General features: G+C 42.1%; 1 protein-coding gene across 1 annotated transcript; it reads left to right on the top strand.

Annotated features, from left to right (window-relative positions):
• Positions 1 to 879: 879 nt before the first annotated feature.
• SERPINB5 (serpin peptidase inhibitor, clade B (ovalbumin), member 5) lies at positions 880 to 7,455 on the top strand (the record flags this gene model as incomplete). Its single annotated transcript, XM_010018497.1, has 5 exons — positions 880 to 1,017; positions 2,400 to 2,517; positions 3,911 to 4,053; positions 5,581 to 5,748; positions 7,063 to 7,455. Coding segments are annotated over 5 exons (960 nt in total), but the record flags the coding sequence as incomplete, so codon positions are not given.
• Positions 7,456 to 15,902: the final 8,447 nt, after the last annotated feature.

Raw genomic sequence — 15,902 nt, 5'->3', positions numbered from 1 at the left:
CTGGACTTGTCATTCCCAGGAGCTGGGAGGTGGCCACGTGTGGGTCAGCAGCCCTACTTCCAGCTCATACTTCATCTGCCAAAACAGACATACTTATCTGATAATTTTTTGCTGAAGTGCCACATGATGTCATAGGATCATAGAACCATAGACTGGTTTGGGTTGGAAAGGACCTTAAGGTCATTTAGTTCCAACCCCTTGCCATGCGCAGGGATGCCTTATGCTAGACCATATTGCCCAAGGTTCTGTCCAACCTGGCCTTGATCACTGCCAGAGATGGAGCATTTACCTCTTCTTTTGGCAACCCGTTCCAGTGCCTCACCACCCTCACAGTAAAGAACTTCCTTATATGTAACCTAAACTTCCCCTGTTTAAGTTTGAACACATTACTGCTTGTCCTATTGCTGCAGTCCCTGTCATGTGTCAATCACAGCAATTGGAAAACTTGATGATCTGTTAAGTATTTTTAAATATGTAGCTCACTTCTAGAAAGGAGACTAACTGGGACCCTCATTTATCTGGCTTAAAAGCTCCAGGTTTTTTGACAGGAATGTATGTCTGGTGAAAACATGACCACATACTGCAGCATTTTAATTGAGTAAGCCAGCATGAACAGCTCTGTTGATTTCTTTGGACTGCTCACAGGAAAGAAATGCAATTGGTGAAGTTCTGTTAGGATCAGGTTTTTAGATTTATGTGAGGATGTCAAAAAAATGATTTTATAAGTAAGAACAGTGAGGTGTTCTGTTGCTAGCTTAAATACAAAAAGCCACAATTCTGGTCACAAACTAGCATTACTTTTTGCTAAGCTGTTAGGAATATTTAAATTATAATACTAAGAAGAAAGATGTTTAGTGTTTTATTATATTCATTTTACAGGTACTCCATTTAAAAGATGTCAAAGATGTTTCTTTCGGGTTTCAAACAATAACTTCAGATGTTTCCAAACTCAGCTCTTTCTTTGCACTGAAAATGGTCAAACGGCTCTTTGTAGACAAGTCTCTTAATCCTACCACAGTAAGTACTGCAGAAAAGCCTGGTGCTATGAATTGCTAGGCCAGCATGTTGGTGGGTTATGGTGTCAGACTGCAATGTTATTTAAAATAAATTCTCTCACTTTTGACTGTTAATTGGGTAGACTCAGATGATGAACAATGTCATACTCTCTGATGCCATAAAAGTTTGTAGGAGAACGAATGAGTGTGCTGCCTGCCCCAAAGCTATGCAACTATTACAACACTTTTCTTTCATTAATATGCTTTATGCCAGTAGCTCAGTAGGTTTTCAATGTGACATAACTTCTGTGCCACATCAAGGGCTTTGCCTTGTAAGAATGAGCAAAAAGGAGTTTTAAAAAAAGTTGTGGGCCAAGTGTGTGTCCAGTTCACACACCCAAGTAGTTACTGCTTAAGCTGTATTTTCTTAATCTGCCTGAGGAGGCAGAAGCCTGGCTATTGAAACACCACAACTGGAGAAGGTGGTGTTTGGCCTTATAACTTATGGACCTTGCAAATAACTGAGAAAAATGTTGGTGGTTTTTTGTTTGTTTGTTTGGGGGTTTTGTTTGTTTTGTTTTGCTTTGCTTTGTTTTCTTTCCTCCAAACTTGCTTTTGAGTAGAGCCCCAAACATCAGCCTAGAAGTGGGGTTTCAGAAAATTCAACATGTTTAAATGATGCTATAATAATTCAATAATTTTATAATCATATCAATAGGATAAGAGGGAATGTTCTTAAGCTGATAGAGGGTAGATTTAGATTAGACATTGGGAAAAAATTCTTCACTATGAGGGTGGTGAGGCACTGGCACAGGTTGCCTGGAGAAGCTGTGGCAGCCCCATCCCTGGCAGTGTTCAAGGCCAGGCTGGACGGGGCTTTGAGCAACATGGTCTAGCAGAAGGTGTCCCTGCCTGTGGCAGTAGGTTGGAACTAGATGAGCTTTAAAGTCCCTTCCAACCCAAACCATTCTGTGATTGTGTGAATCAGATTGCCTGCTGTTCAGCCTCTGCTACAGCAAAGGCCAGTACCCATCCACAGCAGTAAACATCTCATCAGGTGAGGACAGACATGATGTGAGCAGCCTGTGGCCTTTATCTCAGTCTTCTCTCTTACCCAGGTCTGGACTGAGGGTTGTTTTATCCTTTCAAACTGTGGAAACATGGTCACTCCTGCAATACCAAAGTTACTTTAGCTGCTGATGTAACACCACTGGACTGAAGACAACCTTGGGAGCAATGTGCTGAATGCAGCTGTGCACCCTGGTTGTTATCCACTGTCAATCATAATAAACTCTCCAGCTACCTTATGGTGAAGCTTGAGATGCTGATGTTGCAGACTCTGTAAAGAGCCATTGAGGGGATCGCATTTAACCTATGATGACTTTGGTACCTTGTGTCTTTCAGGACTTTGTCAACTCCACAAAGAGGCCTTTTCCATCTGAACTGGAATTAGTGGAGTTCAAAGAAAAAACTGAGGAAACCCGGCAGAAGATCAACAAATCTCTTTCAGAGCTAACTGACGGTGAGTACAGCTTAACGTTGGGGGTGCTGTTTGCCTCTTTGGAGAAAGAGATCTTTGTCCTTGTGACACCTCTTTACTAATGTTTTTAGAAATAAACACATAGTGAAAGCAATGAGACTACAGCTACTATTTGGATTCATGAGGATTAGCTATGTCAGCCTGTTTTGGAATCACTAACTTACTGCAGCATTTCTGAAGGTAGAAACATGGAACTGACCTTGCATTAGCCTTGGGCAAAGCTGCTCACACTTGACTGCAGCAAGACAGTTTGAGAGGATGACAAATCCTGGTTGTGTTGCTTCACAAACATCTGACATTGATACATCAAACACCTGGGCCCTGGTTTACTTTAAACTTCCATGGGAAGCACTCACTGAACTCTGAATTTCAGGCTGTTAATTAGTAGCTTGGCTTAGTTCAGCTCAGCTGTTCTTGCCAGCAAGGGTGGCACAAGCAGATGTGCATCTCTTACTTGCCTTCCTGTGGGAATGGGGCTGCAGGAACTTCTCCTACAGTGCTGCTGAGCCACCAGCCACAGGGCTGAGTTATGGGAGATGCCCCGCAGTGACCATGAGGGTCCCTGGGGCAGAGTCTGCCCAGTCTGCTGTGAACAGAGGTCTGGCCCTGTCCCAGGAGATCACCCAGGGCCCATGATGAGCCTGTTTGCAGCCTGGGCACAGATATCTCTGGGATTGGCTGCTGCCTATTGCCCTTGCGTGGTGCAAATATGAAAACCTGGATCCATGACTGGTCCTTCCCAGGCTGGCAGAGGTGCCCATGTGGAAGTAACTTGCCCTGATGGTGCAATTCATGCATGAAGGCAAGACTTGCCTCTCCTGTGCCCTGAATTCAGTGTCTTTTATGGCAGTGCCTCCACAGATCTAAAACAGAGCAAAGGGGAGGCACACAACAGTTTCCATATTCTTTTTGAAGCCTGTAGCAGTATTTGGTTATGAACTGTAATCAGGGCAGCATTTTTTGCTATTCTGGTTATTTTGTTCTTGTGTATCAGTCTAGAAGTGAGAGGCCACTAATCTGAAACTTCCCGTCAAGTCTTGCCGTCCAAATGACAAAAGCTTTTTTGCTTAAACCTGTGGAATTTCACTGAAAATTCAGTACCTTCTTAAAGGTACTGAACAAAAGCAGTAAACGTATTTTTGATAACATGCTATATAAGATGAGAAAGCCTGCCATTTGGAAGATCTGCTTTGATCCCAAATCTACTTTCAAACATTAAGCTGCAATTTTAAATCAGTGCTTCTTTTTGGAATTTTCTAGTAGAATTAAAATATTTTGTCACGGGCAGGACACAGAGTTTTTAATGCAGTGAAATGTTACCATATATACTGATAATGTATTGTTGCATTAACAACCATCTTAAATCTGTTCACAGGCAAAATGGAGAATATTTTGAATGAGGATAGTGTAAGTGACCAGACTCAGATCCTCCTAGTTAATGCAGCGTATTTCATCACGAATTGGATGAAGAAGTTTCCAGAGGCAGAGATCAAAGAATGTCCTTTTAAAGTCAACAAGGTATGTTCTTAAAAAAAAAAAAAAAAAAAAAAAAAAAAAAAAAAAAAAAAAAAAAAAAGGAAGAAAAAAAAAGGAAAATAAGGAGTACTGTTTCCACTCAAGAAAATGCAAACTTTGAGCTAAGGAAACTCAACAATAGAAAGTTGGAAATATTTATTATTATCATAGGATTCTTAGGCTATATCTAAACCTTTATGCTGTTGCAAGGGTCCCTAAACCAGTTTGCTTGTTGTGTTGTTTTAAAACTTTGCTGGTGCATTCACATCCATCTTTCAAAGGCCCAGTGTGAAAACAGACTGTCCTGTTATTATATTTAGACAACAGGAGCTGAATACAAGTGATCAGAAGCAGCCATTGCCTAGAAGGAGATGCACATTCTCATGGGTAGCTTCTGCCAAGAGCTTGCAGCCTGTACCAGGGGCTGCATCCCAAAATGGGTAGGGGTGAAGCACAAAACATTGCATTTCTCATGGTCACAGAGCTAGTGAAATGTCTCACCTGGGGGGTCTCTTTAAGAATACCCCTTAGGTGCCTGGCTCTGTGCTTTCCTCTTCAGGGATGGTGCCACATCAATCTCCCTCTTTCCAGTCAGGCTGAGGATTACAGCCCTTGGCGTATCTGCTGTGCTTAGCCATGAGGTCTAAGTGTGTGCAGCACCTATGGCCATTGCCTTCATGAATCTGTGACCAGAGATGAATGTTGCAATCATACAGTCAGCTTTAAACCAAGATATAAAACTAGGCAACATTTGTAAGATAAAAAGATTATACTCCAAATATACACATACACACACACATATATATGTGTGCATGAGAAAAGTTGGCTTTTCAGGTTCATTGAAAATATTCATAAATTACCACACCAGCAACAGTTTCAGCTAAAACAGTTTTAAAATTATACAATCAACACCAAAATTAAGTGAAATATCTCAAGTGCCTTTTTTTATTTTTCAAATTTTAACATTTCAAATTTTAACATTGGAATTTTAAATGTTTCCAGGTGAACAGTACAGTTTGTAAATCTTCCTTATAAAATAGTTTTGTTTGGTTTGTTTTCTTCATGAAAGGCAAAGACATAGGGCTTTAGGTAATTTCTTCTTATTCTGTTTCAGCTCCTGAAGAAAATATTGATTGTTTGTATGAACAGCTTGACCTTCACTTTTGAGATGCATTCAGTGATTGATACTTACGAGCATTAAAATAAATAATCATGTAGACAGTATAGTTTGCAGCACTCAGTGAAATAAGCACAAAGGGCCACTGATACTAGGTAAATTTCTCTTTTAAGGGACATCCCCAATATGTTGCTGTTGTATTAAGTAAAATTCTGTTCCACTTTTCTTTGTAAAGCTGCCTACTGAAAAAGGCAACAGGGTCTCTTATGGCTGGTTTAATTACCTATGAAAACCAACAAACCTTCTGATGGTAACTCAACATACCACTTCCATGCAAGCTTACAAACTTCCTCTCTCACCATCTTATTTGTGAATTAAAAGGAATGCTCTATTGTTTCCTTTGTGTTTTGCAGACTGAAACTAAACCAGTGCAAATGATGAATCTGGAAGCTACTTTTTGCCTGGGCTATGTAAAAGAATTAAATGTTGCCATCCTTGAGCTGCCATGCCTTAACAAACATATAAGCATGCTCATTATGCTGCCCAAAGAGATTGAAGATGAGACCACTGGCTTGGAGAAGGTGAGATAAAAAAATATAACTAGCATGGCGCTTCCCCTGGAAACAGCCCACTTATAATGGCATGTGCTTAGGGAAGGTTTTTCTTATTTAGATGCTATATAGAAGGAAACAAAAACTAATTTTCCTGTGAATTTACCTTCTCGTTCTGCTGCTCTGTTCCTGATCTCATATTTGTGACACTGTTGTTCCCACTGTGGCCAAGCATGAGATTGTGAACAAGAGTTTTTAGTAGGGTGTGCACAGAGGACAGTGTGAAGTGCAGAAGGTGCTCATTATGCACTTTTGGAATCTGCTTCTGAATCAATTTGAAAATCTGGACTCCCAAATAGTTTTCATCTTAAGAGTTTTGTACTTTCTATAGTGAAGTGGTTAAAGTCATGCTTACTAGGTACTCAGTACTGCTGACATTACTTACTCTGATGTCCTCATTTATTTCAGTTGACGTGTATCCATGATTTATTTACTAAGGTCTTACATTTAATTTTTGCAGAGATATCTGAAAATGAGCCATTTTTTATTACAATCGCACATAAGTTTGAAAATGAATAAGGCCTTTCCTGAAGAACAACTGTTTCTTATGTCATTTCTCTATGAAAATTTTAGAATGTATTTTCACCTCTCTTCAAAGTTTACGGATTAGGAGACAGATGATCACGCAAGTCTCCTTTATAATTTGCTGCAACTGGCCATAAATTGTAAAGGCAGGAGGAATGTGCCTTTGCAGCTGTAAGGTACTTTTGTATGTGGGAGTAAATTACAGAGCACATATCTTAAAATGCAAGAGAGGCCTTTCCTGATAGCAGTTTGTTAAGGGCCCAAATTCTGCCTCATCACTTCCCAGTTTTTAAAAAATTGCTCAAACAGCTGCATGTTTGACTGAGATCAGGCTCTGGATTTGGAGTCTTTTTCTGCCCCAAATACAAGCAATTTTATTACTCTGGAGGGTCAGGAATGAAGACTTCTGGATCTGCCACTTGGCTGGTGTAACCTGGGTAGGGATTGTCTTTCTCAGGTTCCTTCACATGGTGGTTGAGGTGATTGATTGCATGTCAAAAGCTTGTAAGGGGCTAAAAGTCAGAGCATGCACATAAAATGGAGTTGCTCCAGAGGTGTGTCCTATGGATGAAGTCATATTTCCATCAATACACCTGAGAGTAGCTTAACCCTGAATGCTACAGTTGTGAATTCAAAAGCAAAGATTGCCTTTTGGACTTTACTTTTGGGGGGCTTGATAGGAGCGGGAAGTTCAGGAATCACTTTTTTTCTCTTTCTTTGGACTGCTCATTAACTTCCATTGTTCCTTTATGTCTTCAGCTGGAAAAGGCACTCACCCCAGAGACATTATTACAGTGGACCAATCCCAGCATGATGGCTAACACCAAAGTGAATGTATTTCTTCCAAAGTTTAGCGTGGAAGGCGATTATGATCTGAAGCCACTTCTGGAAAGCCTGGGAATGACAAATGTCTTCAATGAGAATGCATCAGATTTCTCTGAGATGTGTGAGACAAAAGGTGTGGTTATGTCAAAGATCATCCACAAAGTCTCTCTGGAAGTAAATGAACAAGGTGGCGAGTCACTGGAGGTACCAGGGTATCGGATTCTGCAACACAAAGATGAGTTTAAAGCTGACCATCCATTTATCTTTTTGTTTAGGCACAACAAAACCCGCAATGTGATTCTTTCAGGCCGGTTCTGTTCTCCTTAATCAGGGCATATTCATTATGAAAGAGCACAATTACATTTATGGCGGTGCATTTTCCTGTAAAGCTTGGCATCCTGACTATCACCTCTGAAAGGAAATCCGTGAGGTTCATATATCAGCGGGGTAATACAATGTACTCTACATATGCAGCAGAACTAGTTTATCTTCTTATGTTTCATTCCCTTAAGCTGAAGGATTCCCACTGTGAAGAACACATCGTATTTTACTGAGAAGTATCTCGGCCTCAGCAATGAATATATGTTGTTCTTCTATGACATCTTTTTTCCCAAACAAAGTGAACCGAGAGCCTGTTCTAGGTAGACCAAGAGTTGGAAAGGGCTCTGAGAGGAAGAGCTACGTTCCTGCTTCCTGGCCAAACTACTCTTCCTTGTGACCCACGCTCTGTGGATTCCTACTGCCTACAAGGAGAAAACGTGCACGTCTGGTGTGACAGCCCTCCTGTTGTGTCTGGCTACACCCTGGTGGTCCAGGGTGCCCTGCTGGACCCTGCCAATGCCCAGTGAAACAGTGCCCAAGTTCTGCAGCATAGCTAGACAATTCAGGCTAGTATCAGAATCTGCATCTGAGAAACAGCAGCTGCACTGAGACCTATGGATGCAAGAAGCAATAACCATGGTGACAAAATATACCCAGAAGACTCTTCAGCATGAACTATGTTGGTTTGTAAATTGGATTCTGTTCTGTGGGGTTTCTTGACTCTTTGCCTTTCAGACATGGAAGATGGGACCAATTCACTGCAGCTACAAGGAGCCCTGTTTATATATCCTGAGAAAAACAACATTATGCAATTCTAGGATAGAAAACAGTTGGATTAATACTGGAAGTGCCACACTTTTCATGCACAGATTGTCTGCCATTTCTAGTTCTGGATTCAGCATTAAGGAGACTCCATACAATTACTTGGTGTCTGAGGTATGAGAAGGAAATAAGAACTTCATCCTGAGTGTGATTAACATTGTAACTACCAGTCTCCAAATTCCATATGAAGTCATGGTAATCAGATTTCATTTGTGTCTAAAGACTGCCTGCTGCATATGTTCAGTACTGGTTTACCTCATTACGGTTCAGAATAAAGCACTATAAAACCTGTGTCAAATGTCTGCAATACCTTCTGAATCAGTTGGGGTGTTCACTCTTGTGTGCTCACTGTCAGTGTTCACTCCTGGCCTCCAATAAATGATAGCAATGAAAATGAACCGAGTTACTTAGCTCACAAAGTCAAAATAAAAAACTAAATCAATGTCTGGATTGCCCTTCTGGACCACGTAATGATAATTCCCAGTAAGGACTATGTTACTAGCTGGTCCCACTAAGCAGATAATTATGTACCCTTGAAAAATGGGAGCATTTTACTTGAGAATTCCTCTTGGTACTTCAGGTCTGAAAGAAACTGGAAGGAGATTTGTAAATGGGAAAGTGCAACCCCTAATACGTATATTTCTCTTCTAACACCAGAGAACAACACACTGGTTATGGTGAATTTGGAGACAGAAGTTCTGTTTTGGTTCATGGCCAACCCACAAGATATATGGAAACATGTGTCCCGATGCATGGATAGTAGCCAGAAGAAGAATGCAAAATACAACACTTTGCAGGCAATCCCTTCTCAGACAGGATGGGCTGTGAAGATCTTTACCAGCTCAATAACTTCAGTGATAGCTGAATGTCTAGGAACTGTCTTATACACCCCATCATTGTCTGATCTACTTTGGAGGCTAGGGTCAGACTTATGCAGGGCTGTTGTAACCATGGTTTCTACTGGTTCTCTCACAGGAGGTTTGTCAGGGCATTGCACATGCGGTTGTTGACTGGCTGAGCAGCCGCACAGGCAGTCCATACATAGGCAAGATGGACTACTTACTTATAGTCTGTACAGTTTGTGTTTGGGCTCTGACTGTCAGGTAATTCCAGTTGTCCAGCAGAGGATATCACGCTCACTCTGCATGCTTCATAAGCCTGCTAAACTGATGAAAACCTCTGGCAGATTGCCCCATCTCTCTTTGTCTGCCTGGATGAAATTTCCTGAAGGTGAAAAGCTCAGACACCACTGTGTCAGCCTCTTTTTTCAGTTTCTGAAAACATTCCAGTCCAGGATCCAGTCTTCATTCAATGGAGATCATACTCTCTTAAAGTGCTGATCAGAGCATTTAGCACATCCACACAAAATTACATAAGCATGTCTTCTCAGTTCCTTGCGATAGACTTGTGAGGAAGGGTTATCCCATGAAAGCAGAGAGAAACACTGCCTCAGGGTGGGGCCCATCTTTCTCCACCTCCTGACTAATGCCACGGTGTCCCAGACTATGCAAGGAGATGTCAGAGATACAAAGCTGACTTAGTCAGCAGAAGGCAAACCCTTTTATTGGTCATTATAAACAGGGTATCTTGCCCATGAAAGCTCAGGTTTATTTTTCACTTCTGCCTCTTCTCCCTACCAGTCCCAGTATGACACCCATTCGCCTTGCACCATGTGAGGGAGAAGCATCAGTAAGGCTCCTGCTGGTGACAGAAATGCTGTTATGGTCTATTGTTCAGTCCCACCCATGCTGGCCTCTGGGCCTTGGGCAAGAAATTGCATGGGAGGACATGGGAAAACGTGTGTGGGAGCTCGTGTATAGGAACACTGACGTGCTGAAAGGTGTTGGCTACAATGGGGAAAGTGAACATAGCTGAGGACTTGCTCAGGTTGCCAAGCTGCTCCACCTCACCTTTCAACAGGGCATTGGTATCCAGTGTTGGGTGACGGCCCTAATGGAAAAAAAGCAAGCTGTGGCTGGCTTTTGCAGGCAGTTGCAAACTGCAGTGTTATGTGCCTAGTCATCTCAGCAGTTGCTCAGCTGCACAGTCATTGCCCACTTCCTGCTCCCAGCATTTTTTAGAAGAGAAGGGATACATCTTACTGTCTTCTGGCTACAAAAGTTGCTTGTGGGGAAGAGCAGTTTGGTTTTGAAACTTGGAAAGTGCTACATAGAGCAAATTTGCCCCACTGAAAAAGCAGTACAAATTTGAACCCTGAATATGCTGTCCTGAGGGCCTAGAAAAGACAGAATTTACACATACATTGACATTTCCTGAGGCAAAGCAGTTCAACTAGTGTCAAGGAAGTTCTGAGGGAATATATGTACAGAGCAAATAAAATAAATCATTGGAGGAACGATGTTAATATAGGAAGGAGACAGAAAGCACAGAGTTTGGAAGAAAGTCTTGAAAGATACTAAAAAATACTTAGACTGTCAGTGAAAAGAAGCTAGGACTCATGGAAGCAGCAGAAGAAAAGATATCTGGTAAGGCAAGGTACAGAAATAAATTAAAAAGAGAACCCAGCAGGTAAAGAGGCAGAAAGAACAGAGGAGGAAGACTAAGGAACCCTACAGAAACATACAGGAAGGAAAACCAGAAACATGGAGTTGAATTGCAAATGGAAGCACAAAAGCAATGAAAAGAACAAGGGTCACAAAGGCACTCATTTTATCATTGTATCTTGCATTGTTTACAAACCCCTCTTTCCAGATGGGCACTGGAGCACTGGAGTCTGGCCAACTGGGCTGAGACCATGGCAGAGGAGCAGGAAAGAGCAAATCTAGTGGGTGCTGTGCCTGAGGAAGAGGTGGCCCCAGCTTCAGCACTAGAAGGAAGTGTGGGAAGGTGAACGTGATGCTGGGAGACCTTCTTCCTCTTTCCTCCTTTGTCCCCTCACCATATCCGATGCCTCAAATATGCTATGAATCCAGAGTCAGTTTTATGCTTTGTGGGAAGACAGAAAATTTGCCAGGTTGCAAAGCCACATACAATCCTAGAGGACTTAATGTTGACCCCTGAGTCCAGCTGCCATAAGCCAGTGTTGCACCTGAGCAACCTATGCTGGTGCAGCTCCATGCTTCCCATGTCTTTACTTCCATCTCACTTTATGCTGGAAACATAACCTATGTAATCAAGCACTCCTAGCCTTTTATTCTTAACTCCAATGATTTTTTCCTGCTGCAGTTCAAGGAAACACTTCTTCCCCTCTCTAATTAAACTTCTTCCATACACATAAAGCTGACTCCTTACCTGAGAGAGAGGGATGGCTGTAGGCAACATAAAGCTCATGCATTTCCCATTCATTTGCTCTATCTCTGCAAGCAAGCTCAGCTCCAAACAAGGCTTCTCTGAATCCTGGAATGAGCCCTGCACATCCTTGTGTCCAGGTGAGACCCCATGTACTGCACAGCAGTACAGCCATGGATCTTCAGGGTTAATGCCAGTTTTCTGGCTGAGAGTGACTTGGCATTGCAATCAGGAGATGCTGCCAGCAGATATTGCCTGACAAACTTGTTGGGCAGCTTTGAAAAAAATACTATTAGCATATTGCTAGATAAAGGTTTCCCAGTCTTCTGCAGGGAACCTGTTGATGGCATTTGCATTGAATTGCAACATGCTGCTATCATCAGCAATTGGTTAGATGCTGAACTTTCCCACACGAGAGGGGGAGATTTTTGTAATACAGTGTTCACACGAACGTGCTCCAGAGCTCAGCTGTGTGCTCTTCATTTAACCTCTTCGGGCAAGAAGGTAAAAACGATTCTAACAATTCTTTATTTATTTTATTTTTTAATAACTTTTTTTTTCTTTTTTGGCAGATTGAAAGTAGTCTGCAGCTTGGTAAAGTAAACATCATGTTTACAGATGGGACAGAGCGGGGGATACCTCTACAGGCTGCAGGCAGCAAAAAACACTGCTAAAATCTGGGTAGCTTAAGAGCTCACACAAAGGGAGCTGGTCTTCAGTGGGATGTAGATGGGGAATTTAGGAACACATGGCCAATGCTATGAATGTAAAGATTCTTGCTGAAATTTCAAAGGCTTTTGAACCTGAAATTTTCCCAGGACTACTCTGCCCATCTGGAAAGCTCTATTGCCACAGGACTTACCAGCTCAGTGGCTTGTACCAAAAAGTGGATGTTTTTCTGCCTGTATTTCCAGAAGGGCTGAAGGGTAGGCTTTTTCAAGTCCACTCTGGTAGAAATGGGCTTTACATGAAGTAATGGTGCTGATGACCTGGGAAAACTGACCCACAAAGTGGGAGATACAAGTTAACTTCCCTTCTTTACCCAGGTTGCCATGGCACAAGCAAAAGTCTTGAGAAGTTCACTAGATAAGGGAGAAAGCATGCAATTCTTTTGCTGGGCTCTTGCACATTTCTCCTGTACCCTGATCCTCCCTGCTGGGGGATTGTTTATATTCTTAAACAATGACTATATAAAACAGGAAAGGTGGAGTAGTATTCAGATTTTTGTTGTTGTTGTTAGTGGGGATGCTAGTCTTTGCTGTCAACATATTAGCTCTTGGGTTTGGCAATGATACGTAGAAGCTTGCTGAGAAACCTGTGCAGCTGCACACAGACATAGCAAATAATTTGCCACTGTACAATGTGTAACAGGGCAATGTACATCCATGTCTGTTTATGTGTGAATAATTGGCCTAGAAGGAGATAGAAAATATACTGAAGGTACTGATGCAAAATAATAAAAGCAATTCGAAAAAGGCCTTGCTAGCATAGAAGCAGCAGCCCCAGAGGCTAAGTTGTTTGGAAAATGAGCCTGGTAACATTGCCCTTGGAAAGTTATTTTGTACTGAAATGTATGGGGTTTTAATTTAAATCATGTTACATTGGAAATGTTTTGTGTCACTTAGGGATGTTTAGAGTTTCTGTGTTGTATGAAATCTCATTTCTCTTATACACTGTTCCTTTTACTCCAAATCAGCACAGAAAGACTTGGAAATGTCTTTGTGTATGAACAGTCATGAAAAAAAAAGAAAGTAATTTCTACCAATCATACAGCTTTCATGTGAAGAGACAGTACTATCTGGCATGTGCTCCTTTTTTAGGATAGACACATCATTTCTACCAGGTCTGTCTTCCTTTGTGTATGAGAAATGAATGTGCATTAAAGCGCCTTAATGGGATGCAGATTGAATAAGTAAAACATGTAATGGGAATTATCATGAGGCATCAGGGAAAACAGGTTCCTACTTACTTACCTTATATTACAGAATTACCTTAAAAACAAGGCTACAGCTCTCTTACCCTCCCCACTTTATTTACTGCCTTCTCCTGTTGACTGCATAATATAATCTAATACACTTATTAATTATGAGAGCTTTGAGCACACCTTTTTAATTTTTGAGAGTTTTTGTCTTGATTTCATTTACCCTTAGCCAAAAGCAAACAGTAAATAAAGAATAGATCATTAATAGTTATAGAAAAGGAGTGTTCATCATTTCATGCAGCCATGGAAGAATGTCATCTGTACAAGGTCTCTGGAATGCAGTGGTTTCTTCTGAAGGATGCTCTTCTTTCTGCGTAGCTGCTTGTTCACTGTAACAGCACCAGTGATTTCCATCTGCTGTACTTCATTAAAAGTTACTGAACCATCATGCAAAGCATCTCCCTTCATCAGCTGTAAAGCCTCAACTCTGCTTGCACTATTATTAATGTTCAGTGCAGACACTTTGGCTAGTGCAGAATGGCAGCTAGGATCTTTCTGGAACACTTCTTTTGATCTTATATCTTCTCTCTTTACCACTCAAAATCTTTTAAAAGTAATATTACCATTTATTGTCCACCATGTAGGTGTTCTCCAAACTGCGCTGTCCTCGCACTAACTCCAAAACTCTCACTGATTGAATGATTCCACAGATTACACACATGGCTGTATGGTGTGGAATCATTCATACACTTGCGTCCGCCCAAATCTGGATTAAGACGTTCACTAAATTCTTTCATTCTTCAGTAACTAAGTTCCTCCAGCAGCCCACACCTCTCCTCCCTTGCTTTGGGTTTCCAGGGCAGTTCCCTACGTGGTTCCCACTCACAGAACCATGGAGTTGGCCATAGTGTTTGCACCTGGATGTCTCCCTGAGGATAGCCTGCTCCTTTTTCTAAAGGAGTGGCCACCTTGGTGTACCAGACACTTGTTTTCAAAACCTGTTCCCAGCTCCTGAGCTTTCTGCTCTCTGCTTAGCAGTCAGTCCTCTCCCACCAGGGTGGGGCTGAGGTGCCTCCTTCCTGATGAGGAAGTTTATTAACTCTTCTTCTCCTTGACTTGTCCTGAGGTTTGGGCACACCTACAATATACCTCATGACCTACATTTGCCATGAACGATCTCACAGCTCCGTCTCAGGTCTTTCAAGAGGTGTGGAAGTGGAGCAATACAAACTTCAGCACTAAAGAAGCACTGAGTTTTGTTTTCAGAAGGTTCTGGGTAGTAGGTAATGAATGTGGCAGAAAAGAGAAATGACTATGCAGTGTGACGTCTTTTTCTTGTGGTAAGGTGACTGTGTTATTAAAAGGAAAAGGAAAACAATGTTTCATACAAAGACACAAACACCAGAGCCAGAACAGCTGTTTTCAGAATTAATGAGATACAACTCACCTTTAATTTGTTTGTTCAGCAGTCCTTTGGGGTATTGCTCCTCTGTTTTGTCCATTTGTATTAGGTCTGTATGTGAAACACTTCTGGACTTCAGGGTATAGTAAATGTCTCAGTATGAAACATACATAAACTTTTTCTTTCAGCATTGCAAGTTTTTTCCACAGAGCATCAGTCGGAAATATGCTGAAGCATTGATTATCGCTGTGCTTTTCAAGCTAGTCAAAAGGCACAAAACATCTGCATTTGCCGCATGTGGCACTTTCATATATTCAGCAACTTGACTTTCAGCTATTCCAATCCACTGTAGCAATCCTCTTAGACTAAGTCTGTTTTCCTCTGGGCTGAGTTCATTCCCACTGTATGGCACTTGCTGTGGGCTAAGATGGTTTGCAGATAAATGTGCATCTCAGCTGAGCCATGTCAACTCCCAGCACCCTGGTAACTCTTCCGGCACCTGAGCCCCAGCTTCTCATGCAAAGTTTGTGTCTGGCTCATGGCTGAGCATTCTGCATCTTGAGGACAACAACTGTAGCTCTTTGAGTAAAGAAAACTCTGAAGGGCAGACTGTGAGGAGGGGGACCGTGGCTGTGATAAAAGAGCTGGGACATCAGTGGGAGAGCAGGGTAGCAGGAGAGCATTGGTTGTAAGGGAATGGAGGTCCCCAGCACTAGAAAGCCCCTTCCCAAGAAGGCTGTAGACCCTTCGCAAAGGAGATCAGGACACCAACAGCCCAGGACAGGTTTTACAAGGGCTCTGCTAATGAAAGATCCTGAAGTTCAGCTTTGCACCAGACTCTCTCCACCCCTATATAGCCTTCTGGTGACACAGGCTTGGGCTCCTCATGTAAATAGGCCTTGCAGATAGCAGCAGCTGGGCAGCACAGGGCTCAGAAGGAGTGTCTGCTTTGCCTTCTGTGGGCAGTGGGAATAACCATCCAGCTGTGCACTCACCCATCTCGTCAGTGGAAAGGAGCTCTGGCAGCTTGCGATGGACCCCATCGATGCTTGTCCCAGT

The sequence above is a fragment of the Nestor notabilis genome, unplaced genomic scaffold (assembly GCF_000696875.1).
Source record: "Nestor notabilis isolate BGI_N333 unplaced genomic scaffold, ASM69687v1 scaffold2117, whole genome shotgun sequence".
Lineage (NCBI taxonomy): Eukaryota > Metazoa > Chordata > Aves > Psittaciformes > Psittacidae > Nestor > Nestor notabilis.
This window is presented reverse-complemented; position numbering and strand designations above follow the sequence as displayed.